At 40.8% G+C, this 20,401-nt stretch overlaps 1 protein-coding gene across 2 annotated transcripts in view; it reads left to right on the top strand.

Annotated features, from left to right (window-relative positions):
• The window catches only part of PAMR1 (peptidase domain containing associated with muscle regeneration 1), a 99,471-nt gene that overhangs the window by 76,587 nt on the left and 2,483 nt on the right, over positions 1-20,401 (top strand). Inside the window, exons 8-12 of one of the 2 annotated variants that reach the window (XM_031653424.1) lie at positions 2,855-2,896; positions 12,721-12,933; positions 14,722-14,788; positions 18,312-18,544; positions 19,814-20,106. In XM_031653424.1, the coding sequence (XP_031509284.1) occupies positions 2,855-2,896; positions 12,721-12,933; positions 14,722-14,788; positions 18,312-18,544; positions 19,814-20,106 (848 nt within the window). The remainder of the gene's footprint in view (positions 1-2,854; positions 2,897-12,720; positions 12,934-14,721; positions 14,789-18,311; positions 18,545-19,813; positions 20,107-20,401) is intronic. The other variant, XM_003910032.5, reaches the window with a different exon arrangement.

Genomic DNA, 20,401 nt, shown 5'->3' with positions numbered 1-20,401 from the left:
GGAATCAAGCAAGAGCATTTTCAACTGAACTCCCAGACTCAACCTGATCTCACGGGCTCTGTGGAGTATCAATTACACCTCCAGAAACACTATTTGGGCTTGTAAACTTCCATACCCCTCAGTCATTGCCCACAGGCAACCCTGGGGTTGGCATAGGGAGACAAAAATCTCCTAGGTATTTTTCAACTCATATGAAGTACACATATCAAGTGCAGGGTGGTGGCCATGCCCAAGGGCAGTCCTCTAAAAGTTGCAAGTGCCAGTTCTCAGCTGCAAAGCACTCATGTAGAAGTTGAGGAATGGGTGCCTTGAGCTGGCAAAAGAATCTGGGAGACTTGAGTGTTCACTATAGAGCCATTCCAAAACCATCACATATGCTTCTGTAAACTGAACTGGCAGTGAACCACCTCATACAGTTGCCCAAAGGAAAAAAGAAAACAAAAATAAGAAAGGTCTTTCTTTAAATATTTATCTGAAACAATATCCCAGAGAAATGCACCTTTGATTCCTATTTTTTGTTCATGCAATAGCACGTAAGGGCATGCTAAACCTAGTGCGTTTCTGTCTGCAGGATGAATCCTGAAAGTAGCATGGCAATGTGCTATTTATTATTAATCACAGAATATTTCACTTAGCGAAGCAGGATCTTGATGCTCCCTCAGGCCAGAAATGCACATATTTTAAATTCTTATTTGGCTTTGCACCAAAAAAACCCCATCCCACTGAAGATAAATGAAACACTCATTAAAAACTCAAATAGGAAAGAATCATAAATCAGTTCAATGGGGAGACACAAAGGTTTCTAAAAAGAGAATGAATAGGAAAAACAAAAGATTGTTTTGAAATCTGACCCTGGGGAGGAGCTCTGATGAGGTGCAGATGGCCTATGTACCCACTAGGTAGATGTCTAAACTGGGAGGGCAAGTCTTAGAATTAACTTCAAAAGCATCATAGGAGACAGTGTGGCTTTGGGAAGCACAGAAAATAAATGAGAGATAAGAGATAAGCACAGTGGTTGTTTGATATAGGATGAAATTTGAAGGCTTTATTGTGCAGGATTAAAAGATACCAATGTACGGACACCGTGGTTGGCACCCAGAAGTGTGATCAACACCTTGGAATGAGGTATGGAAGCCCGTCATGGGTAGACATTACCAGGATCCCAGAAAATGGAGTGGAATATTGCATTACGTTTGAATAGGCCCAACAATGGGCTTTTATACTTCTCTGTGGGGTTTTCTTTAAGATATATTTGGGAAATTGGCATTTAAAGGCAGTTGGGGGCTTTGTGAACAAAGGCAAGTAAGGGAAAAGGAAACTACTATTTCAGTTACTTCTCAAAACTAGCCCAGCCAGGTAAGTGTTATCCTGTTTTACAGATGAGAAGAGCAAGGCTTGGGGAGATTATGTAATTTTTCCAAACCCTAGTTCATTAAGTAGAAGAATGAATATATTTCACCCTTTATCCCTTCCACCCACCAACAAATATTTATTGAACACTTACTATGCACTTGCTCTGGACACTGGGGAACCAAATGATTATCTGAACTCATATCTATCTGATCCTGACGGCCATTCTTTATCCAGAGTCTAGTGAATAAACTTATTTAAATAATTTCATAGAAAATTATATTACTCTATGATTATGCAAGATATTAAAGAGATTTGTATGGGGTGGTGAGACTATGGGAACACATAAAAATAGGCGTGGAAGACTGAATAATGCTAGATTTAGACACTTGGCAGGGAAGACCCAAGCCGTTTTGCTTGATATGTACTTAACCCCAGAAACAACAAATATAATAACAAACTTTTAGGGTCACATTTTCTGATTATAGAACTTTGGAAAAAGTTATAAAGAAGCAAAATTTATTTTTAATGTTATAAGCCAGAGATAATAACTATAATTATTTTAAAGTATGCTCTAGTTTCTCCCCCCCGCAACCCTTGGCTGCTTCATATTTATCTGGCTTTGAACTTTGTGAATCTGTAGGTTGATGTCTTTCATCAATATGGGAAAAGTTTTAGCTTTTATTTCTTTGCATATTATTTGTACTCCATTTTCTCTCCCTTCTCTTTCTTAGATGCCAATTACATTTACTTTTTAACCTTCTCACTCTATCACCTATGTCCCTTATTTTTTCCCATACGTTTTAAATCTTTTTGTCTTTTTTTGCTTCATTCTGAGTGTTTTTAAGCCATCTTTTAGTTTACTAATACTCTTCAGTGGTATCTGATTTGCTATCAAACTTATCCACTAAGCTTTAAATTCCTGCCCTTACACTTTTCAGTTACATGTTTTTCCCTTATTTTTTTTAAGGTTTCCAGTCTTCTGCTTAATCTTGTTTTATTTCCTCAAACATATTCAGCATAGTTATTTTTGAGTAGTGGTAGATAACAACATTATCTGTATTCTTTATAAATGTGTTTCAGCCTGCACGCGGCTCCGCCTGTAATCCTAAAAGCACTTTAGAGGCCAGGACGTACATCACGAGGCCAGATCGGCATCATCCTGGCTGGCCACAGTGAAACCCCTGCCTCTACTAAAATACAAAAAAAAAAAAAATTAGCCGGGCGAGGTGGCAGGCGCCTGTAGTCCCAGCCACTCGGGAGGCCAAGGCAGGAGAAATGGGCGCGGAACCCGAGGTGGGCTGGGCTGGCAGTGAGCTGAGATCCGCCACTGCACTCCAGCCTGGGCAATGAGCCAGACTCACCCCAAAAAAAAAAATGTGTTTCTATTGTCTGTATTTCTTGATTTTCAGTCTTGCTCTCTGTCTTAGCCACACAAGGCAACAGAATACCATAGACTGGGGTGACTTTAAACAACAAAATACTATTTCTAAGCAGTTCTGAGGCTGGAAGTCCAAGATCAAGGCGTCAGAAGATTCGTTGTCTGGTGAGGGCTTGCTTCAGATGCTGACTTCTTGCTGTATCCTCATGTGGCAGAAGGAGGGTGGGAGAGCTCTCTGGGTTCTTTTTTATAAAGACACTAATCTCATTCATGAGGTCTCCACCCTTATGACCTAATCTACCCCCAAATGCCCCACATCCTAATACCATGATATTGGGGATTCGGATTTCAATATATGAATACTGGGGGGACACACACATTCAGTACATTGTACCTTCTATTGGATCCTAACTCAGAAGCATCACTTGGCTCTATCCTTATGACATTCTGTAAGCAATAACTTAAAACCAAATAATGGTTCTCATAGTTCTCCAACTAAGATCTTGTCAAGTTAAAGTTGTACCGTTGATTTAATATAGCTTTTCTGGGTTTGTGAGGAAAGAAATACTACATGAAAAGTACACATCCCATGTGCTTTGATTTCAGAAATGCCAGATTATAAAAGAATACACATCTAAGCATTATGGAAATATAGCTATATGCCTCGGGCACAGGTGTTTGTATGTCCTGATTCAGTTTCTCTTTAAGTCTTTTAAAGTTTGCTTAGTGAAAGAAACAAAGGATCTAAATTGTTCTAAATCTCTCTTACTTTCAAGGGCTCAAAAACTCTCTAAAGTTTCTGCTAGTTAAACCCACATTAAATATAGTAGAGCTATGAGCCGTTAGAACCCTGCATTTGGAAAGTAATGGGGTGGGAGCCTAGTGGACCATGAAAGCACTTCCTTCCAAGGGCAGAAAAACCCAACTATCAGGCTTACCTGTCAAAGCCAACAATAGAAAGGATTTCTTATCCTCTGCTGAGGCACACGTGGCTAGAGTATAGTTCATTTTCTCTTAGTATTCCAAGACTGGTCTTAAATATCGCTCAATCTTTCTTGGCCATGAGCTCTATCTAGCAATGGTCAAAATCGATGGGAAGCTCCACTTAAATTACACAAATTATAGCCCTTTAATAGGCTAATTGGCTACATATTCCCATGCCTGCTAGAACTAGGCAGCCCTTGGGGGCTGTGAAGAATAGGGCTCCTTCTAAGCAAAGATACTTTTCAACTCCAGTTGATTATTGCTACATGGGAATACAGACCCAGGGTTTCAGATCTGAATTATGTTAGAAATGAATAATATAGATTTTTAAATGAAATCTCCCGATTTTTATGTCTGCAACGAATTCCATTTTATAAAACTTTCAGGCATAACATATTATGCTTTTGAGACAATTTCAGTCTGAGGGCCCCAATGGGTGCTTATTAAGCTCAATTTTCAGAATGAATAAGTCTGTGCTATTAGAAGCTGCCACCATCAGTGAAGCAACATGGACTGCTTTATCTGCCTTTTCCTCCCACATCATGGAGGCATTTCTGAAAATATAAGCACTGGAGTTTTCTGAGTTCACTTGAAGCTCAAGAAACCCATTACCCTTTTTATACCATCACAGTATTTTTAAATACTCAGTGGGGTCCCTTTTTTATACTTTTACACTTTTATAAAATGGGAGTTTTGGATTCATTTGCCAGAAAAAATGCTAATATTACATAGTCCAAAGGCATACAGAGTGTCATTGAGATCAACTTCGACATAGTCTATGGATGGTCTTAGAGTGGACAAACCAGTGATTTGGCTAATTGTTGCAGCCTTGCCAAGTTGCACATAGGAAAGTTATTTATTTTTAATTCTCAAATACTTTAGAGGTGTTATCTGAATGGAGAATTTTTTTGCCTGGAGGCAAGCAACTGAGTTGCTTGGAAGGCAGTTGTAACAGTTACAGGGAAGAAAGCATATCAAATGCATAATTGTGGGGGCCAAGATGGCCGATTAGAAGCAGCTCTGGTCTGCGGCTCCCACTGAGAAAAATGAAAACAGCAAATGAATCCTGCACTTTCAGCTGAGGTATCCAGGTCCTCTTATTGAGACTGACTAGGTGGTTGTCATGACCCGTGGAGAGCAAGGAAAAGCAGGGTGGAGTGATGGCCCAGCCAGGAGCTGTATGGAGTAAAGCAAACTCCTACCCCAGCCAAAGGGGGCAGTGAGTGATGTGCTACCCTGCCAGGGAAACCACAATTTTGCCATGGATCTGTGCAACCCATGATCAGGAGATCCCCTTGTGAGCCTGTGCCAACAGGGCCTTTGGTCTCAAGCACAGAGCTGTGCAGTCTCTTGGAGGCTGCTTGGGTTGTGGCCAGTGGCAGCAAGCTGGAGACTGCCTAAGATGACCAAGTTCCCAGGGGGAGGGGAGGCAGCTATCACTGCGGTTTCAGTAGGCCATTTTTCCCCACTGGTCCAGAAAGGTTGGATGGTTTGGATGGAGAAGAATTCCTCACAGTGCAGTACAGTGACTGTGGCAGATTTTGGCCAGACTCCTTCTTTAGGTGGGACCTGGATCCATCCCTCCTCACTGGGTGGCACCTCCCTGCAGGAATTCCAGCAACTCCAGCCAGGGATTTATGGACAGAATCCCAATCTTCCTGGGACAGAGCCCCTGTGGGAAGGCAGTCATGATCTCCTCTTCAACAGACTTAGTCTTTCCTGCTTACTGGCTCTGAGGTGGCTGGTAGTCCAGACAAGTGGAATTCCCCCCAGTGCAGTGCACCTGCTCTGCTGAGGGGCAGCCAGATTGCTTCATTAAGCAGGTCCCTGATCCCGTGCCTCCTTACTGGGTGGAACCTCCCAACAGGGGTTACCAGACACCTCATACAGGAGAGTTCCAGCCAGCATCAGGTTGGTGCTCCTGTGCAACGGAGCTCCTGGAGGAAGGAGCAGGCAGCCATCTTTGCTTTGCTGTAGCGTCCACTGGTGATCTCTCCAGGTGTGGGAGAGACCCAGGTGAATAGAGTCTGGAGCAGACCTCCAGCAAACTGCAGCAGCCCTGCAGAAGAGGGGACTGGCTGTTAAAAGAAAAACAGAAAGCAACAACAACATTGACAAAAAAAGACCTCATAAAAATCTCATCCAAAGGTCAGCAGCCTCAAAGATTGAAGGTAGAGAAACTCATGAAGATGAAAAAAAAAAAATCAACATAAAAGTGCTGAAAATTCAAAAAGCCAGAGTGTCTCTTCTCTTCCAAATGATTGCAACACCTCTCCAGCAAGGGCACAGAACTGGACTGAGGCTGAGATGGATGAATTGACAGAAGTAGGCTTCAAAAGGTGGGTAATAATGAACTTTGCTGAGCTAAAGGAGTATGTTCTAACCTAATGCAAAGAAGGTAAGAATCGTGATAAAACACTACAGGAGCTGTTAACCAGAATAATCAGTTTAGAAAGGAACATAAATGACCTGATGGAGCTGAAAAACACAACACACAAACTTCACAATGCAACCAGAAGTATCAATAGCTGAATAGACAAAATGGAGGAGGGAATCTCAGAAAATGAAAACTATCCTGCTGAAATAAGACATGCAGACAAGATTAGATAAAAAAATAAAATGAAAAGGAATGAACCAAACCTCTGAGAACTATGGGATTATGTAAAAGGACCAAACCTGCAACTGACTGGGGTACCTGAAAGAGATAGGGAGAATGGAACCATGCTAGAAAACATACTTCAGGATGTCATCTAGGAGAACTTCCCCAACCTAGAAAGACAGGCTAACATTCAAATTCAGGAAATCCAGAGAACCCCAGCAAGATATTCCATGAGAAGGTCAACTCCAAGACACATAATCATCAGACTTTCCAAGGTTGAAATGAAGGAAAAAATGTTAAGGGCAGCCAGAGAGAAAGGCAAGGTCACCTACAAAGGGAATGCCATCAGACTAACATTGGATATCTCAGGAGAAACCTACAAGCCAGAAGAGACTGGGAGCCAATGTTTAACATTCTTAAAGAAAAGAATTTCCAACCCAGAATTTCATATCCGGCCAAACTAAGCTTCATAAGTGAAAAAGAAATAACATATCTTTCAGACAAGCAAATGCTGAGGGGATTTGGCACCACAAGACCTGCCTTGCAAGAGTTCCTGAAGGAATCACTGAATAGTGAAAGGAAAAACTGTTACCAGCCACTACAAAAACACACTGAAGTACACAGACCAATGACACTATGAAAGAACTACATAAACAAGTCTGCAAAATAACCAGTGAGCATCATGATGACAGGATCAAATTTACACATAACGATATTAACCTTAAATGTAAATAGGCTAAATGCCCCAATTAAAAGACACAGAATGGCAAGCTGGTTAAAGAGTGAAGACAGATTGGTGTGCTGTGTTCAAGAGCCCCATCTCACATGCAAAGACACACATAGGCTCACAATAAAGGGATGGAGAAAAATTTACCAAGCAAATAGAAAGCAGAAAAAAGCAGGGGCTGCAATCCTAGTTTCTGACAAAACAGACTTTAAACCAACAATATCAAAAAAGATAAAGCAGGGCATTATATAATTGTAAAGGATTCAATTAAACAAGAAGAGGTAACTATCCTAAATATATATGCACCCAATACAGGAGCACCCAGATTCATAAAACAAGTTCTTAGAGACCTAAAAAGAGACTTAGACTCCCATACAAAAACAGTGGGAGACTTTAACCCCCCATTGTCAATATTAGATTGTCAAGACAGAAAATTAACAAAGATATTCAGGAGTTGAACTCAGCTCTGGACCAAGTGGACCTGATAGATATCTGCAGAACTCTTCCCCTAAAAACAAAAGAATAAATATTCTTCTTGGCGCCACATAGCACTTACTCTGAAATTGATCACATAATTGAAAGTAAAACACTTCTCAGCCAATACAAAGAACTGAAATCATAACAGTCTCTCAGACTACAGCACAATTAAATTAGAACTCAAGATTAAAAAACTCACTCAACCATACAATTATATGGAAACTGAACAACCTACTCCTGAAAGACTCCTGGGTAAATAATGAAATTAAGGCAGAAATCAAGAAGTTCTTTGAAACCAATGAGAGCAAAGAGACAACATACCAGAATCACTGGGATGCAGCTAAAGCAATGTTACAAGGAAAATTTATAGCACTAAATGCCCACATCAAAAAACTACAAGGATCTCAAATTAATATCCTAGCATCACAACTAAAAGAACTAGAGAACTAAGAAAAACAAACTCCAAAGCTAGCAGAAGACAAGAAATAACCAAGATCAGAGCAGAGCTGAAGGAGATCGAGACACAAAAACACCTTCCAAAAATCAACAAATCCAGGAGCTGGTTTTTTGAAAAAAATTAATAAAATAGATAGCTAGCTAGATTAATAAAGAAGAAAGGAGAGACTAATTAAAGAATAAAATAGATACAATATAAAATAATAAAGGGGATATCACCACTAACCCCACAGAAAGGCAAACAATTATCAGAGAATGCTATAAACACCTCTATGCAAATAAACCAGAAAATCTATGATAAATGGATAAATTCCTGGACACATACACCCTCCCAGGGCTGAACCAGGAAGAATTTGAATCTCTGAATAGACCAATAACTAGTTCTGAAATTGAGGCAGTAATTAATAGCCTATCAACCAAAAGAAGCCCAGGACCAGATGGATTTACAGTCGAATTTCACCAGAGGTACAGAGAGGATCTGATCCCATTTCTTCTGAAACTATTCAAAACAATGGAAAAGGAGGGACTTCTTCCCTAACTTATTTTATGAGGCCAGCATCATCCTGAAAACAAAACCTATCAGAGATGCAACAAAAAGAAAAACAAAACTTCAGGCCAATATCCCTGATAAACATCAATGCAAAAATCCTCTATAAAATACTGGCAAAGCAAATCCAGCAGCACATCAAAAAGCTTATCCACCATGATCAAGTTGGCTTTATCCCCAGGATGCAAGGCTGGTTCAACATGTGCAAATCAATAAATAATTCATCACATAAACAGAACTAAAGATGAAAAACACATGATTATCTAAATACACACAGAAAATGCCCTTGATAAAATTCAACATCCCTTCATGTTAAAAACTCTCAATAAACTAGGCATTGAAGGAACATACCTCAAAATAAGAGCCATTTATGACAAACCCAAAGCCAATATCATACTGAATGGGCAAAAGCTGGAAGCATTCCCATTGAAAACTGGCACAAGACAAGGATGCCCTCTCTCGTCACTCCTATTCAATGTAGTACTGGAAGTTCGGGCCAGGGCAATCAGGCAAGAGAAAGAAATAAAGTGTATTCAAACAGGAAAAGAGGAAGTCAGTTTTCTTTGTGGATGGCATGATCCTATATCTAGAAAACCCCATCGTCTCAGCCGAAAAGCTTCTTAAGCTGATAAGCAACTTCAGCAAAGTCTCAGGACACAAAATCAATGTACAAAAATCATAAGCATTCCTGTACACCAACAACAGACAGGCAGAGAGTCAAATCATGAATGAACTCCCATTCACAATTGCCACAAAGAGAATAAAATATCTAGGAATTCAGCTAATAAGGGAAGTGAAGGATCTTTTCAAGGAGAACTAGAAACCACTGCTCAAGGAAATCAGATAGGACATAAACAAATGGGAAAACATTCCATGCTCATGGACAGGAAAAATCAGTATTGTGAAAATGGCCATACTGCCTAAAGTAATTTATAGATTCAATGCTATTCCCATCAAACTACCATTGACATTCTTCATGGAATTAGAAAAAACTATTTTAAAATTCATAAGGAAACAAAAAACAGCCCATATAGTCAGGATAATCCTAAGCAAAAAGAATGAAACTGGAGGCATCACACTAACCTACTTCAAACCACACAAGGCTACAGTAACCAAAACAGCATGGTACTGGTGTAAAAGCAGACACGTAGACCAATGGAATAGAACAGAGACCTCAGAAATAAGACCATACATCTACAACCATCTGATCTTCAACAAACCTGACAAAAACAAGCAATGAGGAAATGATTCCCTGTTTAATAAATGGTACTGTGAGAACTGGCTAGGCATATGCAGAAAATTGAACCTGGACCCCTTCCTTACACTTTATACAAAAATTAACTCAAGATGGAATAATGACTGAAATGTAAAATCCAAAGCTATAAAAACCCTAGAAGAAAATCTAGGCAATACCATACAACATAGGCATAGACAAAGATTTCATGACAAAAACGTCAAAAGCAATTGAAATAAAACCAAAAATTGACAAATTGAATCTAATTAAACTACAGAGCTTCTGCACAGCAAAATAAACTATCATCAGAGTGAACACACAACCTACAGAATGGGAGGAAATTTTTGCAACCTATCCAACTGACAAAGATCTAATATCCAGAGTCTACAAGGAAATTAAACACTTTACAAGAAAAAAGAAACAATCCCATTAAAAAGGGGGCCAAGGACATGAACAGACACTTCTCAAAGGTACTGGTTTTGTACCAGTACCATGCTGTTTTGGTTACTGTAACCTTATAGTATAATTTGAAGTCAGTTAGCATGATGCCTCTAGTTTTGTTCTTTTTGCTTAGGATTATCTTGGCTATATGGGTTCTTTTGTGGTTCCTTATGAATTTAAAGACATGTATGTAGCCAACAAACATTTGAAAAAAGCTCAACATTACTGATCATTAGAGAAATGTAAATAAAAACCACAATGAGATACCATCTCACAGCGGTCAGAATGGCAAGTATTTAAAAGTCAAGAAACAACAGATGCTGCCAAGGCTGTGGAGAAATAGGAACACTTTTACACTGCTCATGGAATGCAAATTAGTTTAAGGTGATTGAACTAATTTGGTGATTCCTCAAAGACCTAGAACCAGAAATACCATTTGACCCAGCAATCCCATTACTGGGTATGTACCCAAAGGAATATAAATCATTCTATTATAAAGATACATGCACATGTATGTTCATTGCATCACTACTCACAACAGCAAAGACATGGAATCAACCCAAATGCCCATCAATGATAGACTGGATAAAGAAAATGTGGTACATGATACACCATGGAATACTATGCAGCCATAAAAAGGAACAAGATCATATCCATTGCAGGGACTTGGATGAAGCTAGAAGCCATTATCCTCAGCAAATTAATGCAGGAACAGAAAACCAAACACTGAATGTTCTTACTCGTAAGTGGGAATTGAATGATAAGAACACATAGACACATGGAGGGGAATAACACACACTGGTGTCTGTTGGGGGGTTAGGGGAGGAGGGGAGGGAGACCATCAGGATAAATAGCTAATACATGGGGGGCTTAATACCTAGGTGATGGATTGATAGGTGCAGCAAACCACCATGGCGCACGTTTACCTAGGTAAGACACCTGAACATCCTGCACATGTATCTGAAACTGAAAATAAAATAAAAATAAAAAGAAGGAAAGAAACAAAAGCATAATTGCATTGCACAGAGACTGTTTTACAGGGATGAGCCTGTCTGTGTCTTAGAATAAATGATTTTAAGGAAACCAGAGAGTCTATTAGAAGAGGAGACAGAAAAGGTGGCAAGGGTTGAAAACTACTGGATATCATGATCAATGCCTGTGTGAGAGGATCAATTGTACCCCAAAGCTCAGCATAATGCAATATGCTCAGGTAATAATTCTGCACATGTACCCCCTGAATCTAAAATGAAAGTTGAAATTATTTATTAAAAAAAGAAACTAAGATCAGTTGTGGTGGCTTACACCTGTGATCCTAGCACTTTGGGAGGCCAAGGTAGGAGGACAGCTTGAGCTTAGGAGTTCAAGACCAACCTGGGCAACATGGTGAAACCCCATCTCTACTAAAAATACAAAAATCAGCTGGTGTGTGCCTATGGTCCCAGCTACTCAGGAGCCTGAGGTGGCAGGATCACTGGAGCCCAGGGGATGGGGCTGCAGGAGCTTCTAGATTGGTGCCACTGCACTCCAGCTCCAAGGGATGCCGAAAGTGAGACCATGTCTCAAAAAAAAAACCAAAACAAAAAACAAAAAACAAAAAAAAAAAAAAAGGAAAAAAGAAAGGAAAAGAAGGAAAAGGGAAAAGAAAGTAGGGAGGCTGGTAGAGTGGTACCCAAATCAAGCAGTCAAGCTCTGACCCTCTGGGAGCCTAGCTCTTTAGGCAAGCTCAAGGTTCATAATAGTGTCATAATCTATTTGAGAGAAATATGTTACATATTTGATAGAATATTTCCAGAATGTATCTAAAAATCCTGTTTAGTGCTCTATCAGAATAGCTGCTGATGCCATTTCTATTTTAAATAGCCATTCAACAGGAGTCAAAGAATAGAAATACCTCTGTAATGAGTATCAATACTTACATGGAAAGTTATTTGGAGATCAAGGTAAATTTATTGTATCTCTACAATTATATTGTCCTCTAGTATTTTTAACTATAACTTTCAACACACTTATTTTCCTAGAGATTAAATATGAAATCTAAATTAACTTCACGTATCTACTCTTATTTCTAATCAGCTCTACTTTCTGGGTACAATACAAATAGGAAATGGAATAGTTTTTAATTGCCCAAGGTTTAAAGAATGAAGGAGATAATACAACAACACTGAAAATCAATAATCCTTGTATACCGATAATGAAATTTAGGTGAGATATTTATTTTACTCAGGGCTGCCTAGCTCCTACAGTTTGAGAAAGAAATGGACAAGATGATATAAGAGCCAGATATGGCATCAAATTTATTTATATATAGAATTAGATACTTTTCAATTTAAGAATAAATTATGAAAACAAGGGAAATACATGTCTAATATATGAATTTTCTATTATGTGATTTCTTTTAGTAATACTTTTGAGCACCAAGTCCTATATCATTGTATTTTTAGTTCAATGAAACATGAAAGATTCTATTCTAAAATGGAATAACTCAGACTTTTAACAATTCTCCTTTTCTTTTACTTTCTTTCAGTCCTTGAAGAAAGAAACTGCTCAGACCCTGGGGGCCCAGTCAATGGGTACAAGAAAATAACAGGGGGCCCTGGGCTTATCAATGGACGCCATGCTAAAATTGGCACTGTTGTGTCCTTCTTTTGTAACAACTCCTATGTTCTTAGTGGCAATGAGAAAAGAACTTGCCAGCAGAATGGAGAGTGGTCAGGGAAAGAGCCCATCTGCATAAAAGGTAACTTACAATTGTTTCTGAAGTCTACAGACATTGATGAAGTTGCTAGACCTTTTGGTAGCTCCTCTGCATGTTTTTAAGCCCCTGGAAAAATGCTTTATCTCTTAAGTCCCTTCTGAAACCATATGTAACTCTGAGGTTGGAAACCATCCTAAAAACATTTGCTTCTTTTTTTTTTCCCTCAAGAGGACCTGCTTTCCCTAATCACAACACCTCGAGAGGTGATCAAGAAGAGGAATGTAGTTATCAGAGCAATTTAGGAAAGATGACAGGGCTGAGTTTAATATTTGCAAATCCAAGTATAGAATTGAGGCAATGTATAAGCATTTACATAGCTCCACTTATCTACTTTCTATGCAATATTAAGTTGATGTGAGAAATAAAAGAACAAAATAGATGCATCATCCCTACCAGCCTATGGAGGGGGAGGATTGAAGATGTTAAGATGTTTAAAAACAAAGACAGAGAGTAAACCCTTGTACATTCAAGGGACAGTTATAGGAAGAGATGAGTGGTGTAAGTTCAGCAAAAGGAGAGATCAATGTTCCTGAAATAGGGACAATTGCACGAATCCAGTAGGACTGGAGCCAGTCTGGAAAGCCAGGGAGGATTTGTACATGTGAAGAGGAGTTGGGATGGTATTCCAGATGGAAGACAGCGGAAAAGAAAAGAGGTGTAGGCAGAAGTGAAGTCATCATGGTAAACTCAAAGTGAGGCAATCTGGGAATCAAGGGGTAAACTTAAATATGTAGGTTGGACAGAAAAGTGGAATATTGAATAGAGACGTTTGAACCTTCTCTATTGGCAGTGGGGATGTATAGTTTCTCACTGAGTTGATTCACTAGTTGCTTCAGGTTAACAGCCTCTCTATTTTGGGGCAGGCCACAATGATCTGGCTGTTTACTGGGAAGAAAACATGTCCTTGTCCTAGATTATCCAGATAATTGTCTTAATCCTCCACTTTGCCTTCTGGGTGTTTGTCAACAACCTGAATCATGGGAAAAGGAATGAAAGGGAATGGTTTGTGAAAGGAATAAATCACTTTAGACTTTAGCCAGAAGCGACCTTCATCCCCACCAGCACAAATTCTGATTTTTATTTCATTAAGTATGGGAACGGTGTCACATATGTCCTTGGAGATTTTTGTCCACTCTTCTCTTACAAATTAATACAACCAAAGTTCTCTAAGTTGCTAATTAGATGAATGTTGGCTGCCTGATTGGGAAAGTGAGATGGGAAGGATTCCTTTTCACTCGTGAAGAAAGAGAGACTTCAACAAAATTAAACTGGGCTTTGAATTGCCCTCAAGTGATTGTTAGGGGCCTTAACGGCAGAGAAAGAACACGAAGGAATCAGTTTTCCAAGACTTATCTATGGTTGACACTGCTGTCTAGTGTCAAAAGAGAACCTTCTAATTCCCCATGTGGGCTATGTTTTAGAACCTTCACTTTGAATTTTATTCCATTTTGATCAAGTTTGCGAATTACATTCACATGAACAGATGATCCTACTCTATGATGCCATTGTCCCAAATTACTCAGGTGGGGCAGCCTTTCAGAGGCATCTGGTCTTCTTAGATTCTTCAGAGGGTGCTGTCAATCAAGATTAAAGGCAGCAAGCTCTTTTGTAAAGTGAGATGTTCAAGCTTGGCTGACATGTCTTGCCTCTGAGAGCCTGGGGAATGGGCACCTGGTGTCCAGAAGTGGGAGTCAGGTATGAATCTGAACTGAATGATGTGAACAGTGAATATGGAAAAGGATCGTGCAGCACTGTCTTTTTTATTTCTAGCCTGCCGAGAACCAAAGATTTCAGACCTGGTGAGAAGGAGAGTTCTTCCAATGCAGGTTCAGTCAAGGTGAGGTCGAAACACCTGTACTCTGCCCTAAAGGCTAATGAGTATTTCCCCTTCCTTTCCCCTTCCCCACTTGTGTTTGGCCAAAGATGGTTTGAGGTTTCTTAGGGACATTTAGTGCTAACTGGTCATGAAAGAATAGGGCTTGTTAGATGGAGGCTTATTAGCCAGCTGCCTTTAGCCAAGAGGTAGCAACTGTTGGAAGATGTACAAATTTCACTGGATCGTGGGAAAGTAGATGACTGGTGGAAGGCAAGACTTTCAGATGATCTTTGAGAAAATGGACTTGAATCTTTGAGTCTTCCTGAAATTACTATGTACTTGTTATGGCAGCTTCTAGGAAGACGACATTTCTGTTAAACACAGCCAGCTATAATTTAGGAAGTTATACTTGGAGGTAACCAGTGAGATGAGGCAGGCTGGGGGAGCCCAGGAACTAGAGACAAATGACCAGCCACACAGAAGGATGTGAGCCCTCTGGTATGCTCAGCCTTTGTCCTGGGAAGACAAAGGTGGGGTCCACCTGGTGGGGAGGGAGTAGCCCCTTTCTACTCATCTCTTCTACATTCTCCTCCTCACTCTCCCCACTCAGCTACACGGTCCTCCTTGATTTTCCTCTATCACTTCAAGCACGGTCCTGCTTTGGAAACTACACTGTGGCTCCTTCTGTCTGGAACCTGCTTCCACAAGACCTCAGTGAGGCTTAATGCCTCTCTTCCTTCAGTTCTCTGCTCAGTTTTTGCCTAACAGAGAGAGATCTTCCCTAAATATCCTTTTAAAGATAGCAATCCTATCTTCACCCTGACTGTCTAGTGGACCCCTTTAGCCAGAATACTCTAGCCTTTACTCTGTTTCTGTTTTTATCTTAGCATCTCTCTCCACCTGTTGTCTCACATATTTTTTAAGGGTTTATTTGTCCAATTTCTGTCTCCCTCACCCTCCCCAAAATGTGAAAGTTACACGTACAGGAACATTATCTGTTTTGTTCATGCTGAAAGTTCTAGTGCCTACAACAGTATCTGCCACATAGTAGGCATTCAGTAATTATTTATTGAATGAATGAATTGGATTGACAAACAAAGGTTCAAGACCTGAGTCTGCCTCTGTCTTTAGTGCTGAGCATTCTTCAGCAAGTTCCTAAACCTGCTGAGCCTTAGGTTTTTCTTTTGAAAAGTAGGGATAATCATAGCAATCTGCCTCTGGGGATTGTTTTAAGGATTATATGCAACACTAATAGCTAACATTTATTGCATGTTTGCTCTGTGTCAGTTGCTCTTCTGAGTATTTTCATGCATTAGTTCATTTAATCCTCACTATAACCTCTGAGGTCAGTATTTTTGTTATCACCATTTTATTACAGATTTTATTATTTATATTACAGAGGGGTAAACTGAAGCTCAGAGAAGTTAAGTAACTTGTCCAATGTCACATTGCTAGAAGTGGCAAAGCCAGGATGTAAATTCAGTATCTGGCTTCATGGTCTGCTCCCTTATGCACTATACTTTGAGTCTTATGTAAAGGCTGTAGCAAAGCACCTTGCACACATAATTCATCGGAAAGCGATTTCTCACCTATTGTTAGAAATAGTAACAGCGAATTCCGGTGACTGAAATTGACCACAGCCAAGTTCCCTGGAATATTCATAAGTCAGAATATCCATCAGTCTCTCACCCCTCCTCAGGCTGTCTCCTTCCATTTTTGTCTTTTTCCTTTCAGGGGCAAGGCATTTCCTTGGAAACGGTGGCAGTGAAATTCAAATTCTGCCCTCTTTCCTGATCTGTGTGATTTTCCTGGGCTGGACTCTCCACTAAGTGGGATCAACCTGTTCTTCCCAAAGACACATGCTGTAGACAGGCCCCTGCACTATTCAAAAAGACTACTGAGCTTCCTATTTTTAAAGCAATATTAATGGGAGGTTAGGTGGCAAGGTGCCAGGTTTCTCAAGTAAATGAAAAAGCAAGGCTGAAACTTGGTTTTAAGTATCTGTTGGGAAGACAGGCTGCTGAAGTGGAGGGTATCCCTATCTCCAGCAGCTGCCTCCTCATCCAGAAGCCCCCAACAACAGTGTTCCATGGCCAAGGGAGGAGCTTGTTTGCAAGTTCAGGAGCTCCCTGAGCTACCGACCTCGTTATAAACATGAGCTAAAGATTTGTTGAATGAAATCAAGAGGATTGGAATATTTGCTCTGAGCCAAGCACTGTATATGAAATAGATTTCTTATGACGATATATTGGTGTGGTGGGAACACCAGGGTGGAAATTGTGACTGCTAAGCACTGCCTTGGGTACAGGTTTCTTTACTGCGTGCCTCTGCGTACTTCCACTTGTCTCTCTGCGCTTCCTTTGCCCATTCATTAAACAGGGATGCAAACATAGATTCCTAAAGGAATTTCAGCTTTTCAGGTGACAGTCATTAGGTGCCAATATAAAATGAACACAACCCGCAGAATGTGTGCACATCTTCCCCAAGAATCCCTGAGTTGTCTCTGATGGCTCCAACTTCAGGGCTCATTTAATATCCCCTTTTCCCATTTATACACAATGCTTCATATTTCTCCCAATCAATATGCCCTGAGAGAAAATTCTACTCTCTGAGGTGTACTAATTACACCTGCTAATTGCTAAATCAAGCTACTGTATCAACACAGTTTAGTTCAAGTCAATTCCTAATATTGCCCCATTATGATAATGTTTGGAGAAAAAAAATGTCTAGATTTCTCTCATTCAAATTAACTCCCTTTTCTGTTTAATGTTGCAATTAATTTCTTTGTGTGTGCATGTATAATGTACCTTTGGATAGCAGCTATTATGCCAGATAGTATTCTCTTTGGTTAAAATCTTAAGCAGTTGGAATCATGCCAGTAATAGACATGGAGACATAAAATGAAGATTGAAGTGTACAAGAGAATTTGCTCAGTGGGAGAGTCGAAGTGTGTGTGTGTGTGTGTGTGTGTGTGTGTGTGAGAGAGAGAGAGAGAGAGAGAGAGAGAGAGAGAGAGAGAGAGAGAGACAGAAAGAGAGAAACAGAGAGACACAGAATGAGAAAGACATTTTTGGCTGGGCAGGGTAGCTCACACCTGTAATCCCGGCAATTTGGGAGGCCAAAGGGGTGGATTGCTTGAATCCGGGAATTGACCCGGGAATTCAAGATCTGCCTGGATAACATGATGAAGACCCATCTCTACAAAAAATACAAAAATTAGCTGGGCATGGTGTTGCATGTCTGTAATCCCAGCTATTCAGGAGGCTGAGACACAAGAACTGCTTGAACCCGGGAGGTAGAGGTTGCAGTGAGCCAAGATCACATCACTGCACTCCATCTTGGAGTGAGGGACAGAGGGAGACCCTGCCTCAAAAGACAGACAGACAGACAGACAGAGAGAGAGAGAGAGAGAGAGAGAGACAGAGAGAGATTTTTTCTGTTTCTGAAACCAAATATCTACGTGGGACATGGCATGAATGCTAAAGAGGCCACAATGACTTTCTCTCGCCCTGCCCTTTCTCTGGGCCCATGTTTCCTGACCCAGGGAGACACCATTACACCAGCTATACTCAGCGGCCTTCAGCAAGCAGAAACTGCAGAGTGCCCCTACCAAGAAGCCAGCCCTTCCCTTTGGAGATCTGCCCACTGGATACCAACATCTGCACACCCAGCTCCAATATGAGTGCATCTCACCCTTCTACCGCCGCCTGGGCAGCAGCCGGAGGACATGTCTGAGGACTGGGAAGTGGAGTGGGCGGGCACCATCCTGCATCCCTAGTGAGTCAAGGCTCATTCTTGGGCTTGAGCATGCTCCATCTTTTGTGGCTGCCTGAGAAAAACCATTAACCCTGCCTTTTGGGAAAGCATCTCCAGTGCTTTCTCTAGTTTGGTGATATCTGAAATTCCATAGTTAGAACTTTTTTTCCTTTGGCTTAACCTTACTACCCAGGAGAAATTGACTCATTAAATCTTAGGGGCATACGTTCTTGGGTGATTCTGTCATATTTACTTAGAAAAAAGGGTCATTAAGTCACCAAGTGGGGAACGGGGTTAAAGGTGCCAGAGGGCCTCAAGTTACATAATCTTGGCTACCCTGTTTAAGCCCCAATTTTTACACTCATCACCCAATGATACTAATTGGGTACTTGTTATTAAGCAATAAGGTATTAGGCCAGGCACCGGTGGCTCATGCCTATAATCTCAGGACTTTGGGAGGCCAAGGTGGGCAGGTCATTTGAGGTCAGGAGCTCGAGACCAGCCTGGTCAACATGGTGAAACCCCGTCTCTACTGAAAATACAAAAAAAAAAAAAAAAAATTAGTTGGGTGTGGTGGCACATGCCTATAATTCCAGCTACTTGGGAGGCTGAGGCAGGAGAATCATTTGAACCTGGGAGGCAGAGGTTGCAGTGAGCCAAGATCATGCCACTGCACTCCAGCCTGGGTGATAGAGTGAGCCTCTGCTTCAAAAAATAAAAAATGTAATGAGGTACTAATTACATCGTAAGGTTATGATGATGAATACTGAGATAATATGTGGAAGTGTCTGGATTAGGGGCCTGCATTTACTAAGCTGCCTTCCCCACCCTCTTTGAGAAAGGAGAACAGTATGGTTTAGTTCGTTGTGGTTATGACTATGAGGATAGTCAGGATATTTTGAGTTTGTTTACATGTACCATCTCATTTAATCTCCTCAAGAGCTCTGTGAGACCATTATTATTGTTCTATCCATTTTACAGGCAAGAAGACAGAGGCTCTAAAAGATTAGACAACTTGCCCAAAGTTCTACTGATAGTAAGTGCCTGGGATCAGAACTCAGGTTTCATTTGACTGCAAAGCCTCCAATTTTAACCCTAGATTTATAGCTAGCCATGTCAAGGTGGGTTGATTCATATTTAAGGGAAGAAGAAAACCAGGTTACTTGGCTTAGTGGTCATCACGCCCATAGGGTTCACCTTTCCAGATTTGTGCTGTCTGGTTGAGTGATACATTCTCCTTTGGATGGCAAAGTCTGAGTTTATCTTACTAATCCGGTACTTTCTCCATAGTCTGTGGGAAAATTGAGAACGTCACTGCTCCGAAGACCCAAGGGTTGCGCTGGCCATGGCAGGCGGCCATCTATAGGAGGACCAGCGGGGTGCATGATGGCAGCCTTCACAAGGGAGCATGGTTCCTGGTCTGCAGTGGTGCCCTGGTGAATGAGCGCACTGTGGTGGTGGCTGCCCACTGTGTTACTGACCTGGGGAAGGTCACCATGATCAAGACAGCAGACCTGAAAGTTGTTTTGGGGAAATTCTACCGGGATGATGACCGGGATGAGAAGACCATCCAGAGCCTACGGGTAAGAGAGGGCTTGTCCTTGGAAGCTGGGGCTCTGGCTCAAAAAATTCCAAGCATGGGAGACCAGTGATTATGCCAAGCCCTGTCCCCTTAGCATGTCAGCAGCCAGCCTGGAGCCTGGCATATAGCAGTGTTCAATATTTCATATTGAGATACTAGATGGGGCCATCTAGAAAGACTGTGGAGTCTTTTTTCCACCTAGATTATTTTATACACAAGATAGAGGCAAAGTCATCTATCACTGTGGTCATCAAAAGTTAATCACCTAAGAGCAAAATGTACTTCTCCTAGTAGCA

The sequence above is a fragment of the Papio anubis genome, chromosome 12 (assembly GCF_008728515.1).
Source record: "Papio anubis isolate 15944 chromosome 12, Panubis1.0, whole genome shotgun sequence".
Taxonomy (NCBI): Eukaryota; Metazoa; Chordata; class Mammalia; order Primates; family Cercopithecidae; genus Papio; species Papio anubis.
This window is presented reverse-complemented; position numbering and strand designations above follow the sequence as displayed.